At 37.9% G+C, this 22,720-nt stretch overlaps 1 protein-coding gene across 2 annotated transcripts in view; it reads left to right on the top strand.

Moving 5' to 3' along the window:
* Nucleotides 1-22,720, top strand: part of srpk1b (SRSF protein kinase 1b) — a 57,253-nt gene that overhangs the window by 21,816 nt on the left and 12,717 nt on the right. For both annotated transcript variants that reach the window (XM_058792041.1, XM_058792040.1), the window contains 9 exons: nt 8,211-8,326; nt 10,976-11,084; nt 11,203-11,290; nt 11,562-11,649; nt 11,939-12,045; nt 12,116-12,281; nt 13,556-13,581; nt 13,673-13,889; nt 15,552-15,959. In XM_058792041.1, coding sequence (XP_058648024.1) covers nt 8,211-8,326; nt 10,976-11,084; nt 11,203-11,290; nt 11,562-11,649; nt 11,939-12,045; nt 12,116-12,281; nt 13,556-13,581; nt 13,673-13,889; nt 15,552-15,959 — 1,325 coding nt within the window. The remainder of the gene's footprint in view (nt 1-8,210; nt 8,327-10,975; nt 11,085-11,202; nt 11,291-11,561; nt 11,650-11,938; nt 12,046-12,115; nt 12,282-13,555; nt 13,582-13,672; nt 13,890-15,551; nt 15,960-22,720) is intronic.

The following is a 22,720-nucleotide window of genomic DNA, read 5'->3' on the forward strand; positions in this document are numbered from 1 at the left end:
CTTCCTCTGTGTACTCAATGTACCGAGCTGATACTTAGTAAACATCACTTTGTCTAAAGGTGTTATGGTAAAAACATGTGCACTGTACTTGCATAAAAGGAATGAATGGCAATGAATTGTCAAGAAAAGACAGTATATATCATTGTTCATATATATAATATATCATTCATAATGCAAAATCTTTTTTATAAATAAGGGCAAAGGTACATACTCAGAAATTATTTAAACAATTTTGTATTATTACAACAGTATTATTAGGCTAATGTTTTGATTTTTGATTTTCAAAATCAATTTAAAATTAAGTCAATTCATTAACAAATACTTTTAGATTTTTTTTTTAAAGTTTTTTACTGCAGTGTAAATATCACTTACAGAATAAATACATAACTACTAATACGTATTTAATACATACTTAATAAATACATGGAATTGTAGTTTCCTCCATTTATGAATTGTAATTCAAGAGCATTTTATTAGATTAATATTTGTTATTATTAATGTTAAACTGTATGTGGAAAATACCGATTGCATTTCTTTGTGCAAATGCACTTTTTTATGGATTGAACAACTTTTCCAACTTGCATTTTAAATATGTTTACTGTGTAAATAGTAAAATAGTTCAAGTTTTACTTGAACTCTATTTACATTTAATTTAAAGTGCCCCTATTATGGGTTATGAAAGGTTCATATTTTGGTTTTGGGAGTCCCCAACAACAGACTCTTTCTTTTGAGAGATAGTAACTTTATACACGGTGCACTTTCAGATTTAAACCTTTGCAGGATGTTTTAATTCACTTATTCACTCATTCACAGCTGTTTTACACACTGCATGAAAAGTAATTTCAAAAATCCATAATAGGGGCACTTTAAAGTTGACATTAATGCATGCAACAATATGAATTTTATCAAAATATGTGTTTAAAACATAAAGAGGGTGTTCATCACGGGTTTTTAAGTATATTAACAGTTACTCCAGGGTCTGTCTGGTATGCTGTCTGTTCAGTGTTTTTTCTTTTCTTTTGTTTTCTTTCTTTTATTTTGGGGTGAAATATGACCTAGACAATTCTTGACAGTTTGCATTGGATTCATTCTTCTGATTTTGAAAGCTCTTGTCATTTTGTGTGCAACATGTATCAGACGGTCCGTAGGCGTGCCGTCTGAGGCTAAAAACAATACGCTGTAGACTTGAGATTAAGCAGAATTTAAATGGCGTGTTTAACAGTAGATTACATCCCCCTCTATTGCTCCCTGCCAGCTTAAACAACCAGATGAATAATTCCTCATCTTAATTTTTCTCATTGTTCCTGAAAGGATTAATGGCATTAAGTAAAACAGTGGTTCTGGAATCTAAAATGAACAGTCTGGGTAACTCCAGGACAACGATTGAGAGCTGAATTAGAGGATTGATCAGAGGATTCTAATGTTTCTTAATCTTTTAAATGTTTCTGGATTGAAGAATCGATGTGTCGCACATGCAGGACCTTTGTGTTCCAGACTTTAAGTATTCTGTCCAAAAACGTTTGTTCTGTCCTGTAGATATCCATGAATTTGTCTTGCATTCTAAGCAGAAGCTGCCACAGACCGAAACAAACCTCAGTTCACTTTGACGTCTTGAATCTTCAGCCCTGAGCACTGTCACTGCGGAGAATTCTGCAACCTCAGTGACCACCCATCATTCAGAGAAACTGGTAATGCTCTGCTGGTTTGATGACATTTAGTTTCACTAGGATTTCAAATTGGAGAGAATTTGAATCTGGTTACGGGTTTGATTTGCTGTTCTTCTGAGAGCCGTCATCATTTAGAGTTTTCAGTACATAACTGTGCATTATACTCTTATTATGGTCAGTAAATGCATGTCATGGATCTGTCTACATGGGTTTTTTGTCTGGCAACCCAATGGTAAAATCCCACTGGACTGGACCTTAGTCAGGTTAGATGCCATATTGAATTTAATATGGATGAAAATGAGGCTGTGATGGATATACTTAGTCTTTACAATAACCTGCACTGTATAAAGGATCTTCAAAACTGTTTTATAGAGTTTGTCTACTGATTCCCCCCCCCCCCCTTTTCGTTAGAAAGACGTTTAATTGGCTGAATAATCAGCATGTTGTTAAAGAAAAGTACAGTCTTTTGAACACACTGAACTTCTGTCTCTCACAGCCTCATTTTCATTCCTGTCAAACATTAAATATGGCGCTACCCTGACTAAGGTCTATTGGATGAGAACTTGTACTGAGATTTTGCAGAGATTGTGCTTTATCACTGTGGTAAGGCACTTAACCCCTCATTGCTCCACTCTTTTCCTGAAATGATTCATTGCAGGAGCCAGTTATCATTTTCTGGTCAGATTATTTTTATATCTGCTTTACAATCCATTAGCTGATAACAGTATAATTGAGTTGAAATTTGCATAGGGCTCTATATGGCAAGTGCTTAAATTCGGCATGAAATGGAAATTCACTCATTCTATTTTCTAAATACATGTTATTGATCTTATTGTGAATGATTTATCCATGTTTCTTTTGACCTAATTTTTAAAGCTGCAGTCCGTAAGTTTTGCCTCTTTGTCACTATCTCTGTTTGAAAACCTGGAATTGCAGCTGTGTGTAGAATTATCTTCCGTGCGTTGGGTTGTCCTCCGGCACGGCTCCAGCGCGGATGAATATAATGTTTTGAGGAGTCTGTGTGTCAGTCTGTCAGTCACTGCACCGGTGTGGATACTGTACTTAGGAATCACAGATTCTACCCTACGTCTTGGAAAATATGACCCAAATAAGAATTTTCACCGTATATTGCCATCTGAACAATTGATAAGTCTGCCACGTTTGTTCTGACCAAACTGAGGAAAAAAAGCATTACAATAAATCGCGCTACCAATGGTAATTAAATCTAACGATCGGTTTGCTCATATCACATCAAACCGTGCAAATTATTATTATTGTTATACTTTATTCTCAAATTAATGTTAACAATATCAGCATTGCGTGACTGAGTATAGTGTGTATTAGTGTGTAGATTTCAATTTCTGTACAGTCTAATATCTAATTGTCATACCATTCGAATTTCATATTAAGAAATTCTTTTAACCCAAAAAGCAAACTATGCTCCCTTCGAACTGGTTTTCTTTAAAATGGAAATCTTGTGTAATCCCAGGCTATCTGTAATCAGAAGCACATTTAAAACTGGAATATCATTTAATTTCATTCACATGTATTTCATAAACACATAATCTTTTCTGGATCACAATCCGCCATCAAAATGATACATTTAATTATTCTAGCTGCTGTGAGAAAAGGCTACAAACGATCCGTCACCTGCAGGATCCTCACATGCGATAGCCTAGCAGCCGGGACAACTGTATGACGCAGCAGCATGCTCGATTTTCCCACAAAAACCTACCCGTACCACTCAAATTAGAAAACATTATTATAAGCTAATCGTTGTGAATTGGGCTAAAGTAAGGTGATAGTTTTGAACACTGGCTGGTCATGTACTTGCTCAAATATTGATTTTGGATAATTTTTAACCCAAAAAAGTTACGAACTGCAGCTTTAATTAAAATATTACTCGGTCTTCCTGTGAAACAACTTGCGACATGCAGTCATTGTCAGCATAAATTCAGCCCTTTCTGTCATTGAACTTGTGTCTTTGTTCTATTGTATTTATTTTCTGCTATTACTTATAATTTGGTTGTCTGTAGAAAAGATTTTTAGCACTGAGCCCATAGTAGCAGCCAGAATTGTTTTTCCAATTGTTTATATTCTTTATTATTTAAAAAAAAAAGTGTATAGGCCTATTTTTTTTGTGAATGTCCCAATTGAGGTACAGGATGTGAAAATTTCAGATAAATGTTTGTTATATTTTGCTTGCATTTGTGAGTTAATAAAAATGTTCTCCAAAATGAAGACAAACCTGGTAACAAATGAAATCAAACAGCATTGTTTTAGTTCTCAGTCTTGGTTGTGGTGAATATTTGTTCTTTGAATGAATAGGCCTTAGGTCATCACTAGACAAAAATAACATAACCAATGTCCTATTCACGCATTACTCAAAGAGCAAGTGAATACTTAAGACTGACACTAAAGAAATGCAAGGCATTCTGGTATGTCGACCGCTTTGTGCTGACAACAGTACAAATAGCACCGCCCACAATCTCTCCAGACGTCTGGGTTTCACATCTGATTAGGCAAAGTTTTGTCTTTTTCCCCCATCCTTCCCGTAACTGAACAGTTGTTATCTGAAGACAATTTCCACAAACAAAGCATCATTACAGTCGTTATAAAATATGAAGAAAAATAAATAACATTATTAGTATTAATCAAGCTATTAACAAAGCCCAGACTATGGCGTGACTTTAAATGCTGTTTACTGATGCTCTTGTGTCTGAATGGGAGCAAATCCATGTTGGAACGTATAGTGGAAAGTTTTTTTTATTTCCAGAATAATGGAAGCTTTTAAGGAGGAAATACTCCCTAATGCCCATGATGTTGAACTCTAAACCCAAATGTGCTTCAACAAGCACACATGGGTGTGGTGTCGGTGTGTCCCACATACTTTTGTGCATGAAGTGCACATTCACCCATGACTGCACATCTCTTGAATTCTGTTTTACTGCAGTAAGTTGCGACATTGCTTGGCAACAGCAGATAACTAAACTCTGTATCACCATGATCCTATCAAAACTACTTAAACAAGTTCTTCCTTGTTGACTCGCTCAAGACATGTTTAGCTGTTTTCACATTACTCTCACATGTTCACATTTTAAGGTCATGCCACATATTTGTCTAGCATTGTATGAACAGTAGATCAAAATCACTTTTCTGTTGCACAGTATAAAACCATAATGATGTGTTGATGATGTCTTTAACTTGTGCCTTAATTCAGTAGCTTGTCTCGTTGACTGCTGTGCAGAGAAATATGTCTGCAGTGATCTCTCAGCATCCATTACTTGGATTGCTGCTCTCATCATTATCTTTAATGAATGCATCTGTCTTTGAATTGTTTTGAATGATAAAATAAAAAGTTTTTGTCAACACACTCTTTCTAGAAGTGCAACGGTGATAATTCCACAACATTCAAGTGAACTTGGTTTTATATGTGTTATTTCTAGCACTTGACCGAAATAAAGCAGTTAGTCAGGGTACAGGTTCTTAAGAGACTGTAAAGTCTTTAGTCTGTACATGAATATGGCTGGGTGATATAGCTTAAAAATATTAAATTATCTATTGATATTCAATATAAACTGTTAGTCAGTCATTATATCTGAATGTAAAATATCTTGCTACCTACCAAATAATTAAATATATGGATTTGAAATATTTAAGTTGGAATGCTTTTATTAGCTTGCTCATGAAAGCCGTAGAGAGGGAGGACACGAGCACAGCCGTGTAGGAAACACGGGTTTCCCAGGTGAGTAATCAGTTATACAGTGTGGTTATAGGCGATTGGTTTAATAGTGAGAGATTTATTTTTAAATATTGGCTTTGAAACCGCTTTTTCAATCCATGGGCCAGCCAGAGTCCCATGATGACCCATGTCCACAGCCAAAAGCTCCTACAGTGGGCATGTTAGCATCGAAACTGGACCGTGGAGGAATGGAAGAAGGTTGCCTGGTCTGATGAACCACATTTTCTTTTGGACCAGGTGAAAGATTGGGTGCGTGGCGACGTTTACCTGGGGAAGAGATGGCAGCAGGATTCACTATGAGAAGAGATGGCAGCAGAGGCAGTGTTTTGCTGCTTCTGCATGTGGATGTTACCTGGACACATACCACCTACCTAAAGATTGTTGCAGGCCATGTAAACCCTTCATGGTAGTGGCCTCTTTCAGCAGGATAATAGCCCTGGCACACTTGAGAGAGAGTCTGACCATGATATACAGCGAGACTGGTATACCACTGCAAACCTGATGTAAAGAGTGCAGCACATCAATGCATTTCAAACAAATCAACGTCCTCAATGTGTCATTTTGGCCCTAGATGTGTGCACCAGTATAAGGACTGACCAGCAACCTATCACTCATATGAGATACCAGCTATTAGCAAACAACAACAATCCAATCAAGTCAAGTCAAGTTCCACACTCCTTCAAAAAGCCATTTCACTTGCATATACGGTATGTCACAATAGGAGGAAAATATTTTCATGGCGACTTTAATGACAAAATTAAAAGCAAAAGTAAAATCACATTTTTGCTTAATTTGATATTTCCAGCAAAAATCATATGATAATACTTGGTGAATATTTGAATATTCGTTTTATGGCTTTTCCCTTCATATGAGTGCTCTCTATGAGAGTTGAGATTAGAGCAGTAGTGGTTGGCAGGACTGCTGTGGTTCAACATCTGCTCTGCTCTGAGCCATGGGCACGTGTGTGTGTGTGTGTGTGTGTGTGTACACTCTCCCCTCAGACCTGTATCACATTCACACACACCTCCACTAATTAACTCCCTCTAGCACAGTCTCTAATTATCTGGGATCTGGCTAAATTAATTATTTTCTGGTGTAACACCCACTGTGTTCGGCCCATAGCACACAACTATACAATTGTTTAAAACTAATAGCATGTTCATTAAAATGTGTGGTGTCTGTGCAAACTGTGCAAAGTTTGCTTGCTTCAATCAAAAACTAATCAAGTCAAAAGAGCAGAATTTGTAAATCCCCAGGATCTGAAGTAGACATTTGCAGTGTATTTGTTGCTGGTGGCGCCTTTATTATTGAAATGCTCATTGACGCACGAAGCGCAAAATTGATTCGGATGGTAAGCAGGCAGAGATAACGGCTTCTCAATTAAACGGTTTCATGTTTATGGGAACAATCTGTGATATGTGATGTTGCCTGGGATTTGTGGGGAAAAAGCTTTTCTCTGCTCTGGTGTCAGGCTGTTATGTTTAATTGTATTTATTATTCATAATTCTTGCAGACTTTTAATTTCCCTCTCAGTCGGTTTAGTTTGGCCAGATTTTAAAGTATAACTAAACCAACAGAAAGAAACCTGTTCTGCAGCGGTTATGTTTAATAACTCCGCATTTAATCCACTGCTTCAGACATTCTTTGCCTATTGTTCGTAAGCCGTATTGAGACCGACTAATTCAAAAAGTGTCCTTGTAAAGGCTTATGCTATTCTGGACTTGTTTCGAACTTCCAAGCTGCAGTTCAGAGCCCAGTTTAGGATGCAGAAAATTGCCAATTGCTTCAGAGAGATTATGCTACACAGCGAGGCGAACTCATCAGCGGGAACGGCACAAAGCTGCATATCTAATCGCATTGATGCCCGCTGCTGGTGCAGCCAACCAATAGAAGTGACACCATGAGTAGCGTGATATTGAAAAGGTCAATGAAATATTTAGACGCAATGCAGGTAGAATTAATGGATCACACTTCTATAATCAAAACAATCGGACTGACAAAATTGTATAGTGTCTGGTCGTCTTATTCGCTCCGAATCTTGGCACATGCCCCCAATTTTTTATTTTATTTTATTTTTTGGGCTGATATCCCTAACTGGCCCATATACCATGACATGCTGATAGAATATGTATGATTGAAATGCTGAATGCATTTAATCATACAATGATGTATTTTTTTTTTTTTTATATATAAAATGTTAACCATATTCATGCTTGCCATAGGCTATAAAGGATAGTTCACTCAATTAGTCAGTGGGGTACTATGTATGGACAGACATACATATTTTGTGTTTCACATAAGATAGAACGTCTTACAAGTTTGGAACAACATGAGGGTCAATAAATAATGGGTGAATTTCCATTTTTGTGAGAACTATGGCTTTAAGTTTGCTGCAGCAACTTGACTCAAAAAGACTGAATGCTTTATGATTTCTCTCAGCTTGACGCCTCTTAAGATTTTCTTTATGGCTCCTGCTGAGCTATAGTGAACCAGCAAAGGCTGTCTCTCTCACTCTGCAATATAACCTTAGTTTCTTCGGTTTAACGTTGCACCTGCCCTGATTTATAGGTTTCATAAATGTCTGACATTAGAGAAGCCCAATGAACATTCATGGATTATATGGTGCAGTAGCAAGATGATGGTGGTATTAAACTGTAATAATAACATTTTTAAAGGCACTGGATAAATATTTGGCTGCGTTCCTGTAACTAGCACATCTAGGATGAGAGATGTGTGAAGACATTTGGCCAGCGGTTGTGTTTGCTACATCTGTTTGCTAAAGATAAGCTTTCTTTCTCCAGGCCTGATCCCCACCCGAGGGGAGCCGCACAGCAGCCTGACTCACTGCAGGAGCAAGATGAAGAGATCTTGGGTTCAGATGATGAGGAACAAGAGGATCCTAATGACTACTGCAAGGGTAGGAGTCCTGGGATTATAGTACAGGTGTCGTAGTAGTAGTCATAGTAGTGTGATCATTTATTTTGCCATACTTAATCAAAATAGAATCAACATCACAATGCCAGTGATTATTAAATTGCAGATGCTGCGATTTAATTTAACCTATGCACTGCACATTTCAGAGTGAAGCGCAGCATCCGAAATATTGCATTCGAATATTTGAGCTCATAAAAAAACAAATATTCGAATATTCGTTTATTTAAATTGTTTAATGAGAGAGACTTTTTTTTTTCCATTTGAAAACATTAAAAAATAAGTGCAAACAAAAAAATGTACAGAAAATAGCATTCCACGCTGAGTGCATGGGGAAAAAATGTCTGTAAAGCACATACATATACACTCGAGTCGGCATGGTTATCGTGTTTGCATTGTTTCACATGTTCTTGTTGGGGAAAAAAAACACATGCACATCAGCATGATCGCGTGAAAGTTGGCTCTTTATGTCGTGTGCACACCAAAGCGGTTTTAGCCAGCTCTTCTGAAAATGCCTAGCTGAGAACGCCTGTGAGCGTTACGGAGGCGCTTTGGTGGTTGTCATACAGAATAGCCGCTGAAGTAATGTGGCAGATGCATCACGAATGAAATGTTGCATGCATTATTTTTCATATCAATATTAACTTCTCCATTGTCGTTCAGTCGTAGTACAAGTAGGATGTGACAGTTGGTCGGTGTGGTATTTGCTCCGGCCCTCCTCCACTGTTATTGGACGGCTGACTGAAAACTGACAGTGATGAGTGGTGCGTTTTGCCCCAAGTGATAACTCCGTTTCACTTGACAAAGTTTTCATGCTCAGGGATTAACTGCATTAATGGCCAGCATCATTTTAGCGAAATTCGAATAGTGTTTTTATTTTTCGAATAATTATTGCAGATAGAATATTCAACTATTCGTGCACACCCCTGCTTTTTGCATGCAACAGTTCATGATTCAGTGTTTTCAGCAGCTCAGTTCATAGTAAACATGCTGTGTGCTGCTCCACACAAACTCCATCTCTGGATGTTTGAGTGGCTCGTAATAATGTGCATTTGGGAACACAGTGTGAGCCAACCCATTTCAAAAGATTTGTAATGAGAAGCATTTATGAACCTGTTGCCAACAAATGAGGAACTTGATCCCTGAATTCTTCTGCCAAAAATAAAAGCTTGTTGGTATAACATTTGGAAGAATTTAAGACTAGGGCTGTCGCTAACGATTATTTTGGTAATCTGTCTATTATTCTGACGATTAATCGAGTAATCGGATAATTATAATTAATTAATAATTTTTGGGGGGAATAAAAATAGACCTAAGTGAAGAATGGCTTTTAAAATTACTTTAAATACATACATGATAGCAATGAGGCAATAATAATTAGTTCAAATAAAGTATCAAAAGCAAGTAATCATGATTCTATTGAACAAAACTGTTAAAATACAAAATGTATTATAAACAATAGAGCGAATGCCAGCAGAAAGTGCCAACGGCCTGACGATTGTTTTTACACTTTACTGCACGATCTAATCCTTGTTTGATATACCATACATTTAATTCAAATGTCCACTTAATCTTTAATATTTGGCCATTTCTTTATGACAGAAATGCTACAGCCACTGTAATTTCCTGAATATGTGGACAGTGGGAAACGTGTAAGATGCGTAAAACGTATCAAAACGTGTAAACTCTGAGCGATTGTTTAAACTTTGATTTTGAAATTGCGATGAACAGTTAGCATATTGAGAGAGATGTATTCTCCTGTGTTTGCGGTGGTTTATAAATGATTTACCTTACTAATCTGATGAAATGGTGCACGTTGCGTTCCCAGATGAACGGTATAATATATTTATTTAATTGTATCGTTGCGTTTGTGAATTCACAATAGCATTATGCTTTATGATTTTTAAATGGATTTAATTTATCATGCAGCCTTGGAAAATGGTCTAATAACCACTTCCGGTATTTAGCCAATTACTAGACGCGGGCAAAATTATTTTATTTTAAATCGAATACTCGAGTAGAATCGAGGAATCATTGCAGCCCTATTTAAGATATAATATTAGTATTATTAAATGATTAAATAATTTTTTAGTACTATTACAATACTAATATTTCTTAATACTTAAATTTTATAATCTTTATCATAATAGTCATATTAATATATAATCACAATATGATTTTTATTACCAAGTTCTAATGCTCTTAAAGAAGCACAGCAAACCTGGAGCTTAAAACACATGGTGTTTATTTCTCTGAAATTTGCTTGATATACAAATGAGTGAACATAGATCTTGAAAAGATCTTGAATAATTAATTTAACTATAATTACATTTTGGGGAAGTTAAACTACATGACATTTTATAACAAATAACCTTGACTTGAATTACCTGACTTTGGAGTTAAAGATTATGCCTAACAAATTATTATTATTATTTATTTTTTTTTTTCATGAATCATTGAAGAGGTGCGTTTCAGTCATTTCGTGTATGAATTTTTTTTGTTTTGTTTTTAATAAATTGTATTTTTGAATAAAGTAATAATCTAGAAAGTGTTAATTTTGGACCCTGATATTCAAATAATTCCAGATGTTTTGTTGCTAACATTGTTTTCTAACAGCCAAAAACTCATTTTCTAGGTGGTTATCATCATGTGAAAATAGGCGACCTGTTTAATGGACGGTACCATGTAATCCGCAAGCTGGGATGGGGTCATTTTTCCACTGTTTGGTTTGCTTGGGACATACAGTACGTTCACTTACCTGTCTGTTTTTTTTCTTTTTTCTTTTTTTTTTCTTTTCTTCCTGCAATACCATTTATGAATTAAGTATGTTTACTGAGAGGTAACTTATTGTTTTGGTTGCAGAGGGAAGCGTTTTGTGGCCATGAAAGTGGTTAAGAGCGCAGAGCACTACACTGAAACGGCTCTCGATGAGATCAAGCTCTTGAGAGCGGTGAGTTACCCCGATACCAGCGCTGCCTTAGAAACCATTACAATGAATTATTCGCGAGACCATTTAGTGTCAGATGAATTTGACAACGTGCCACAGTGTGGTGGGAAAGTAATGAAAGTCAGGTGTATCCACATGCCCCGAGGAGAGTGGTTTTATCAAATGAAAACACGGTTTATTTTGTAATAAACCAAAGAAAATGGTTTCAAAACGTGTCTCGTCTGTAAAACTGTCTGTGGCCTGAGTTATTTTTTCCCCCATCTGGTGGATTCAGGTCAGGAACACAGACCAGAACGATCCCAGCAGGGAGAAAGTGGTGCAGTTATTGGACGACTTCAAGATCTCAGGCGTGAACGGAACCCGTATCCTTTCAGTGCCACTGTTTATTGTACAGGTGTCCTTTGGTTTTATGAGGGATCCACAGGTGTTTTTCTAGTGCACTTCATATTCGCTTCTGTACAGAATGCTGTTTACAGCTGCCATTCAATCTCTCGATCCACAGCTGTGAGAGTAGGCGCTTTGCCCAGATTCAGCCCAGCTCGCTCTTTTATTTGTGAAGTGCAGCTCGTAATGAGCTGGAGCTCTTGGCTTGTGTTCCCAGAGGACCTGGACTTTTGTTCTCCATCATTTCCCTTTACCGTGCGCTGTCAGATGTGTGTATGGTGTTTGAAGTTCTCGGCCACCATCTGCTGAAGTGGATTATCAAGTCCAACTACCAGGGCCTGCCGCTGCCGTGTGTCAAGAGCATTATTCGACAGGTATGTGTTTTCTTCTCATAATCATTTGATGTGGTTTATTGCAGGTCAACTAGAAGTTTTCTCTGCGTAGGTTTTGCAAGGCCTGGACTACCTGCACACCAAGTGTAAGATCATTCACACTGATATAAAGCCAGAGAACATCTTGATGGATGTGAATGAGGCGTACGTCAAGAGACTGGCTGCGGAGGCCACGGAGTGGCAGAAATCTGGAGCTCCACCACCTTCTGGATCTGCAGGTGACAGCAAGCGCTCCTCTCAGAACATTTAGATTACTGAGGGATTATTAACAGATGGGACAAAACTTCTAATTAGTCACAATTATTATTAATTGCAATACATATCAAATCGGCTACTTAATATTGTTTTAATATTGAATCGGTAGGTCTATGTTGAATCTCATCTCTAACAGACAGCAGAGAGCTTTATAATCTACAATAGAACTGGCCATTTATTAAAAATGTGTTAACTTTTGCATTATATATTTTTTAGAGCTGTCAAGCAAGTATATATTTTTAATCTAATTAGGTACACAATGTGATTGATCACAAATTAATTGAGAAATTACCCCTAAAAGGATCATTTAAAGTCGTTATTGTGTTAAATGAGAAAAGCATCAAATAGTTGTTACAAAAAGTAGCTTTAGAAAGAAATATTTAATTCAACAGAATTCATTACACAAACCTTTTTTAAAGCTGCATCTGAATAGGTATTTAGATATATTTATTGCAGCTCAGCGGTGGCATGAATGCATGTACAATTGCATAAATACTGCCATGAGATTAATGGGATTTAAAAGGGAATTAAAGGGAAAATGAAAATCGTCATCAATTACTCACCCTCATGTCATTTCAAACCTGTATGACTTTCTTTCTTCTGTGGAACATAAAAGAATCGAAAGAATTAAAGTATTAAATTAACATCCGTAATATTTATATTAAAATATTATTATATCATTATAATATTTAAAATGTGATAAATATAACGAATTAAATGTAAATGTTATTATAGAAAGTTTATTTTAAATATTACTAAATTATTACAAATATTTTTTGCTAGAAGTCACAAATAACTAGTATTTTTTTTGGTCAAAAGCTGTATATCTAGCATTTAGACTGTCAGGATGTTATGAATGTTCTGTTGTATACAGCGTTATTGGTTTGATTTTTAACATGCTAAACAGTATGTCAGTGGTGAAAATGTTGTGGTTCTGATATCAGTGACAGTCTGCTGTTTTATATAGCTGTAACTTCACATCCATTCACCTCTTCTGACACCTCAGCATAGAAAATCTCCATTGATACATTATGCAGAGTGACGTAAAGTCTGCTGGATGTTTCTAAATGGAGAGCAGTGACTCATGAGCTCCTCTAAACAACTGAAGGATGACACATTCTCTGGAGAACCTCATTTGCACTGCTTTTGAACTCTGTGAAAGCATGACGTTTTCAGTTGCTACACAATGTCGATGCTGATGTTGTCTTCTCTTTTTCATTTTCTTCCTCCATTGTAGTGAGTACAGCTCCGGCCCCAAAACAAGTGAGTGTTCCTCAGAGATGTGTTCTTTAGCATCTTCCTTGATGTTCATTCACACATAAAAAGGTAAAAGTTAAAAGATTCTTTTCTTCAGATGGGCAAGATGTCCAAGAACAAGAAGAAAAAGATGAAGAAGAAACAGAAGCGTCAGGCTGAGCTCTTGGAGAAGAGGATTCTGGAGATAGAGGGGCTGGAGAAAGGCCCTGAGGGTGGAGAAGAGGAAGAGGAGGATGAAACTGAGACTCCCGACAGCACCCCGTCAGTCCCCACCAGTCACACCCTGCATGACATCACAGCTGAGGCCACACTGGGTGAGTGAGCACCAACTCAAACATGATTATTAGTACTCTTAGAGTAAGTCATCAGTACACTTTAGAGCTCGTACGCATTTCCTAATTAGATTTAAATTCACAAGCTCTCCATTTGATTCTGAATCATTTGGTAATATTTCAGTTACAGTGTGTGTATAAAAGAGATTCTGTTAATTTAATGCTGCAAATTATATGTAGGAAACCTTCTGTCTTAGAACATTCCAAAGATATTCATTTTAAACATGAACAACAAGCAGTAGAGGTGTGTAACGGTACAAAACATGATGGTTTGGTACATACCTCGGTTTTGATGTCACCTTAGGTATGTTTTCGGTACAGCAGGGGGGGGAACTAAACATAAAATTGCTTTTTTTAACTAAACAGTGGTTTACTGAACACATTGCTCTTTCCTTAAATTCAGTTATTACAAAAATATTAAAATCTACCTCAGTTTATGCTCTAAACTATAGGGAACCCTTTTACATTACTATAAGGTTACAATTTACAACATAGACCAACTTAAATTTAATTTCTATTTATTTTTAAATATAATCAACACTTAACTTAAAAAATTGTTTGCAAACATGTAAATTGCACATAATGCAGTTTTTTTTAACTAACTTCTAAATTCCAAAATTATATTTGTTATTGAAATATATTCATTAAATAAAACAAAATTGACATAATTTGAAAGATGAGACTTTTTCTTATCAAAAGTAACAATATATAAAACTGGAAGTTTCCAATGAAGTTACGCTCATGCAGTGGTTAAAACAACGCATTTGTTCGGTACAAAAGACCTGTACTGGAAATTTTTGGTACGAATACGTGTACCGTTACACCCCTAGTATTTATTAATATTTTGAATTTCTTTTATTTTTATATTTTCAGTATTAGTATTAATGTTAGTACTTAAACATTTTATTTTAGTTAGTTGCCATTTCTCATTTTATAAATTAGTTTTCACCTAATATTTATATTTTATTTATTTAAGCTTTATTTCAGTTAATAGTCGACTAACCGTTAGTCAACCAGAAGAGGCGTAGTCGACCAAAATTGTATTAATCGCTTAGTCACAGAAAAAAAAAAATGAATAAATAAATAAATTGTGCGCTATTCAAGTTTCTGTGCGGAGTGTGGAGCTGAACAGCAGCGCGCTCACTGCAGGACAGATGGAGGCGCCGGTGCGCTCACTTAATCCTAAAATACTCCCTCATTTTTGGTCATGCAGATAAGAATAACACATCTTTCGAATCAGTAAAGACTCTAGAGTCTTTCTTAAAAAAAGTTTTGTTATTTGATAAATCTAGCAATGCACTCAGAACATCAACAACAACACTGAGCATAGGCAAATACCAGTTAAATTTTCTTATACATTAAATGTAAATGTTAAAGCAGTTACTGCTATTATTAATTATATCATTATGAAATGACACACTGGGCTTTTTTGTGAGATCTGTAATGTAGCAGAATCTCTGCTGCTTTTCTTTGAGTCTAGCCACATCCTAGTCATTTAAAAAAAAAAAAATCATGCTTCCAGCTACTGTCTTCATCAATTATAACTCGTGCTGCTGCGCTTGAGTGTCTGCGTCGAGACATATCAGTGTTTTTACTCTGAGAATGTGTTGAAATCAAATATTTTTGAACTTCTTTCCACCCCAGATGGCATCTCAGATGGTTGGTCTCAGCACAGAGGCACCATCAACGGTCACAGCCAGGGCCCAGAGGAAGAGCAGACTCTGGATCTCCAGCAGCAGATGAAGGACGACACTCCCGTGAACCCCTACGACAGCGGCACCGAAGGCTCCGAGCCTACTAACCCTTACCCAGCATGCAATGGCACCGTAGAGAATGAGCCCAGTCCTCCATCTCCTGTCGCCACAGACGGTAATGGACCTTTGATTTGTGGCATGGTTGAGTCACAGTGCCCTAGGGTGCAGGATCAAGAGAGCCCCACAGCGGAGCTGAACTGCTCCGATTCTGTTGAGGGCCCCAGAGCGGAAATGGGCCTCACCATGGAGGTGGACCCCAGCGCACAGGCGACCACAGAGGAGGAGAGCCTGAAGGACGGTCAGTGCGGAGCCCTCGCTGGAGTAACACCCCTCTGTTTGCTCCTTACTAACTCCCCTCCCTCCTCTCTCTCTCTCTCTCTCTCTCTCTCTCTCTCTCTCTCTCCGTCTGTGTGTTTTCCTACAGAGTCTCTTAACACTGTCAGCTGAACTGGAATCACTAACAGCCTGATTTTGTAGCGTTGAATAATATAGCAGTATTCAACCAGGAAAGGGGCAGTTGACGTAAAACATGAGTTTGATGAAACTATAAAATTATAAATTTGCAGAGTTCCTCCAGTCATATCAGGAAATTACTTTTAAATTGACAGGCAATGAAATTAATAGGTTTTAAAAGTAATATATATATATATACATTAGTGGTGGGCCGTTATCGGCGTTAACGTGAGACTCTTATCGGGCGATTAAAAAAAAATATCGCCGTTAATCTATTCTCAAAGTTGGGTTGGGAGCTGGGTCTATACTACGCAAGCTATGATGACTTTCACCCTGATATTTTAGCGCGGATGTATACCTAGCCGAATTGCACTGTAGGGGGCGAGAACGAGTCTTCGAACCTGTGTGTATGTCTACTGTGAAATTACCACATCAAACGTGACGTGCTAACATGGATGCAGCTATGAAGCCGCCGGGTTTGCTTCAGGGAAAATTTATTTTTAAGAAGCTTCGCAATGGAAATCTCAGTGTTTCCCCTACCATTATTTTAGGGGGGCAGCCTGCTCCCCCAACGGCACCCCCCGCCCCCTTTGAAGGTCAAGTTGATTTTATTTAATTTTATTTTCTCTATAATGCCAGACCACAAAAGAAGTCATTCAATGTTACCTTCCCTATAGAACAGGTGTATACCTTGTTCTTTTATTAAACAAACTAAATAGCCTTATGTTATTTATCTGATTTACACGACGGCGTGTCATTTCTGTCTCTACGTTACATGGTCACGCTCTCTGTATCGCGCGCACAGCGGAGTTCCGCCCCGGTTCGCACACACACACACACACACACACACACACACACACAAGTGAGCACACTCCCACTCCTATTTGTAAATATTAAGCCGCAAAACGTCTATTTAAATATGACTTCTGCGTGTCTCTGTGTTAATGTATGGCGCAGACGCGCGGGTTTGTTTACTCATACAGAAGCGTGCGACGCTTGCGGCGATATTAACGTCTGTCATCTCACTAAATGAGGACATAAATACATGAACAACATCTCCAGAACTGCTCTGAGAGTCACTTCATGAGCATTCGAGCGTTTCATTTGAGAAAAACTATCCTCATATCATATACACAGAAATGTAAAGGTATTCACGGCAACCCGTCAAAATAAAAGTTTGGTTTCACTTGAAGACATAGGACAGAACGTAATAGGCTACTACTACTAAAACTATTAAAACCTTATCTTTAAGGAATAATCATACAATGTCTTCAATGCTATTATCAATATTAAACCCCCTTTATTTTTATGTCGGGAAAAAATGGAACACCCCCCGCAAAGCGGTAATTAGTCCTGTAATCTTCATAGGATGATTCCACACCGCAAATAATACAATTTATGTATTAAATTACATAATTTAATTTAATTAATTAGCCTATTAATTACCACTACACCACGAATTACCACCATATTATGTTTGCTTCTTGATGACTGCTAGTTGTTTACTACTAGTAGTGAATTTATTCCGATCTACTTGGCAGAATTCAAATGAGCCATTTTAATCTAGATTAATCTTAATTCCAAGATTACAGTGAGATTAATCTAGATTAAAAAAATTTATCTATGCCCACCACTAATATACATACATACATACATACATACATACAGTGAGGAAAATAAGTATTTGAACACCCTGCTATTTTGCAAGTTCTCCCACTTAGAAATCATGGAGGGGTCTGAAATTGTCATCGTAGGTGCATGTCCACTGTGAGAGACATAAAAAAAAATCCAGAAATCACAATGTGTGATTTTTTTTAACTATTTATTTGTATGATACAGCTGCAAATAAGTATTTGAACACCTGAGAAAATCAATGTTAATATTTGGTACAGTAGCCTTTGTTTGCAATTACAGAGGTCAAACGTTTCCTGTAGTTTTTCACCAGGTTTGCACACACTGCAGGAGGGATTTTGGCCCACTCCTCCACACAGATCTTCTCTAGATCAGTCAGGTTTCTGGCCTGTCGCTGAGAAACACGGAGTTTGAGCTCCCTCCAAAGATTCTCTATTGGGTTTAGGTCTGGAGACTGGCTAGGCCACGCCAGAACCTTGATATGCTTCTTACAGAGCCACTCCTTGGTTATCCTGGCTGTGTGCTTGGTCATTGTCATGTTGGAAGACCCAGCCTCGACCCATCTTCAATGCTCTAACTGAGGGAAGGAGGTTGTTCCCCAAAATCTCGCAATACATGGCCCCGGTCATCCTCTCCTTAATACAGTGCAGTCGCCCTGTCCCATGTGCAGAAAAACACCCCAAAGCATGATGCTACCACCCCATGCTTCACAGTAGGGATGGTGTTCTTGGGATGGTACTCATCATTCTTCTTCCTCCAAACACGTTTAGTGGAATTATGACCAAAAGTTCTATTTTGGTCTCATCTGACCACATGACTTTCTCCCATGACTCCTCTGGATCATCCAAATGGTCATTGGCAAACTTAAGTCGGGCCTGGACATGTGCTGGTTTAAGCAGGGGAACCTTCCGTGCCATGCATGATTTCAAACCATGACGTCTTAGTGTATTACCAACAGTAACCTTGGAAACGGTGGTCCCAGCTCTTTTCAGGTCATTGACCAGCTCCTCCCGTGTAGTTCTGGGCTGATTTCTCACCTTTCTTAGGATCATTGAGACCCCACGAGGTGAGATCTTGCATGGAGCCCCAGTCCGAGGGAGATTGACAGTCATGTTTAGCTTCTTCCATTTTCTAATGATTGCTCCAACAGTGGACCTTTTTCACCAAGCTGCTTGGCAATTTCCCGTAGCCCTTTCCAGCCTTGTGGAGGTGTACAATTTTGTCTCTAGTGTCTTTGGACAGCTCTTTGGTCTTGGCCATGTTAGTAGTTGGATTCTTACTGATTGTATGGGGTGGACAGGTGTCTTTATGCAGCTAACAACCTCAAACAGGTGCATCTAATTTAGGATAATAAATGGAGTGGAGGTGGACATTTTAAAGGCAGACTAACAGGTCTTTGAGGGTCAGAATTCTAGCTGATAGACAGGTGTTCAAATACTTATTTGCAGCTGTATCATACAAATAAATAGTTAAAAATCATACATTGTGATTTCTGGATTTTTTTTAGATTATGTCTCTCACAGTGGACATGCACCTACGATGACAATTTCAGACCCCTCCATGATTTCTAAGTGGGAGAACTTGCAAAATAGCAGGGTGTTCAAATACTTATTTTCCTCACTGTACATACATACATATGTTAGACTATACTTTAACTGAAAATTGAGTGTTTAATCTTATTATACATTACTGACACTCTGTCTTCCAATTTGATGCTGTTAAGTGCTTTGACACAATCTGTATTGTTAAAAGCGCTATATAAATAAAGGTGACTTGACTTAACTTGACATACATACATACATACATACATACACATAGTATCTCACAGAAGTGAGTAAACCTCTCACATTTTTGTAAATATTTTATTACATCTTTTCATGTGACAACACTGAAGAAATGACACTTTGCTACAATGCAAGTTGCCACTGGAGTCCTCTTCCACTCCTCCATGACATCACGGAGCTGGTGGATGTTAGAGACCTTCCATTTGAGGATGCCCCACAGATGCTCAATAGGGTTTAGGTCTGGAGACATGCTTGGCCAGTCCATCACCTTTACCCTCAGCTTCTTTAGCAAGGCAGTGGTCGTCTTGGAGGTGTGTTTGGGGTCGTTATCATGTTGGAATACTGCCCTGCGGCGCAGTCTCCGAAGGGAGGGGATCATGCTCTGCTTCAGTATGTCACAGTACATGTTGGAATTCATGGTTCCCTCAATGAACTGTAGCTCCCCAGTGCCGGCAGCACTCATGCAGCCCCAGACCATGACACTCCCACCACCATGCTTGACTGTATGCAAGACACACTTGTCTTTGTACTCCTCACCTGATAGCCGCCACACAGGCTTGACACCATCTGAACCAAATAAGTTTATCTTGGTGTCATCAGACCACAGGACATGGTTCCAGTAATCCATGTCCTTAGTCTGCTTGTCTTCAGCAAACTGTTTGCGGGCTTTCTTGTGCATCATCTTTAGAAGAGGCTTCCTTCTGGGACAACAGCCATGCAGACCAATTTGATGCAGTGTGCGGCGTATGGTCTGAGCACTGACAGGCTGACCCCCCCCATCCCTTCAACCTCTGCAGCAATGCTGGCAGCACTCATACGTCTATTTTCCAAACACAACCTCTGGATATGACGCTGAGCACGTGCACTCGAGGCCTGTTCTGAGTAGAGCACTCACTATTGTACTGTACACTCACTACTTTACATTGTAGCAAAGTGTCATTTCTTCAGTGTTGTCACATGAAAAGATATAATAAAAGATTTACAAAAATGTGAGGGGTGTACTCACTTCTGTGAGATACTGTATATATGTGTGTGTATATAATGTAATTTAAATAATCAAAAGAGATTATCAAAATAGTTAGATAATAGTCCACCATTAGTTGCAGTACTACAATACAATACACAAGCTGAAGAATTGTGAATGCAGCTTTTTAAAATCATTAATTTTTCCATTACACATGAAAAGGAAGGACAAAAGTCATGTAAATACAATGATAGATGGACTGGGTTGGGAACCCTGAATTAAATGAATGTTAGTTTTAGTTTTTATTTAATTTATTTTTTTCATGGAACTGTTCCTTTCTCTATCTGTTATGGTGATGTTCATTCACAGCAGACTAAAGTCTTATTTGTCATAACTATAAAAAATGCTTGTAATAAATGGTTTGATTGAAAAATGGGTCACTTTATTTTAGGGTCAAATTCTTGCTATTAAGAAAGCAGTAACTATGACTTTTGCGTCAAACTTTTTATTTGTTGCTTATTAATAATTAGTAAGGTAGTTGTTAAGTTTAGGTATTGGGTAGGATTAGGGATGTAGAATATGGTCATGCAGAATATGGGCTTTATAAGTACTAATAAACAGTCAATATTTTAATAATAGGCGTGCTAATAAGCAACTAGTTAATAGTGAGAATTGGTCCCTATACTAAAGTGTTACCGAAAAATGATTTCTTATTGCTGTTGTCTTGAAGTCTTACAGTCAACATGAAATTAAATCGTCCTTTCACATTCTTAATACACTTTTCTTGTCTTTAGGGATGCACGATATTATCGGACCGATATCAGAATCAGTCGGATCGCTGCATTTAATCTGTGAAAGCACGTACAGAAAGACGCATTCGGTGTATGATACAGTAAACCATAATAGCATGTGCAGCAGCGGCAGCCTCCCCCGGGTCCTAATGCCTGCTTAGTAAGGCATCACAATCACAAACATGACAAGAAAGGGCATCTCAGGAACTGCACTCCAATGGTTTGAGTCTTACCTCTCAGATAGGTCCTTCAAGGTATCTTGGAGAGGTGAGGTATCCAAGTCGCAACATCTAGCTACTGGGGTGCCTCGGGGCTCAGTTTTGGACCACTTCTCTTTTCTGCCTACATGGCATCACTAGGTTCTGTCATTCAGAAACATGGCTTTTCATATCACTGCTATGCTGATGACACTCAACTCTACCTCTCATTCTATCCTGATGATCCGACGATAGCTGCTCACATCTCAGCATGTCTAACAGACATTTCTTGCTGGATGAAGGACCATCACCTTCAACTCAAGCTAGCTAAGACAGAACTGCTTGTAGTTTCAGCAAACCCATTACTTCATCACAATTTCACCTTCCAGTTAAGCTCAACAACCATAACTCCTTCAAAAACAGCCAGAAACCTTGGAGTTGTGATTGATAAGCTGACTTTCTCAGACCACATTGTTAAAACTGCCCGGTCTTGCAGATTTGCATTATACAATATTAAGAAGATCAGGCCCTTTCTCTCGGAACATTCAACACAACTCCTTGTTCAGGCTCTTGTTCTGTCCAGACTTGACTATTGCAATGCTCTCTTGGCCGGTCTTCCAGCCGATTCCATCAAACCTCTACAATTAATCCAAAATGCCGCTGCAAGATTAATCTTTAATGAGATTAAAAGAACGCACGTCACGCCTCTGTTCATCAATTTGCACTGGCTACATATAGCTGCTCGCATTAAATTCAAGGCATTAATGTTTGCTTACAGAACCACCACTGGATCTACACCCCTTTACCTAAATTCATTACTTCAGACTTATGTGCCCTCTAGAAGCTTGCGTTCTGCAAATGAACAAAGCATTATTGTGCCATCCCAAAGAGGCACAAAATCACTTTCACAGACTTTTTCATTAACTGTTCCCATCTGGTGGAATGACCTGCCCAACTCAATCCGAGCAGCTTAATCCTTACCCATCTTCAAGGAACGGCTAAAAACTCATCTCTTCCATCTTTATTTGCCCCTCTAACTCTAGCACTCTCTATTCTAATTTTATTTAATCTATCTGTCGTCTTTTTATTTTAAAAAATACACATTTGACCTTCCATCAATTGCATATTCTCTTAACTGCTAGCTTTTCTTGTAAAACTAACACTAGCTTTTTTTTTTTCTATGCTATCTACTTGTTTCATAAAAAAAAAAAAAAAAAAAAAACTGTGTACTGCGTTAG

The sequence above is a fragment of the Onychostoma macrolepis genome, chromosome 11 (genome assembly GCF_012432095.1).
Source record: "Onychostoma macrolepis isolate SWU-2019 chromosome 11, ASM1243209v1, whole genome shotgun sequence".
In the NCBI taxonomy this organism is placed as follows: domain Eukaryota; kingdom Metazoa; phylum Chordata; class Actinopteri; order Cypriniformes; family Cyprinidae; genus Onychostoma; species Onychostoma macrolepis.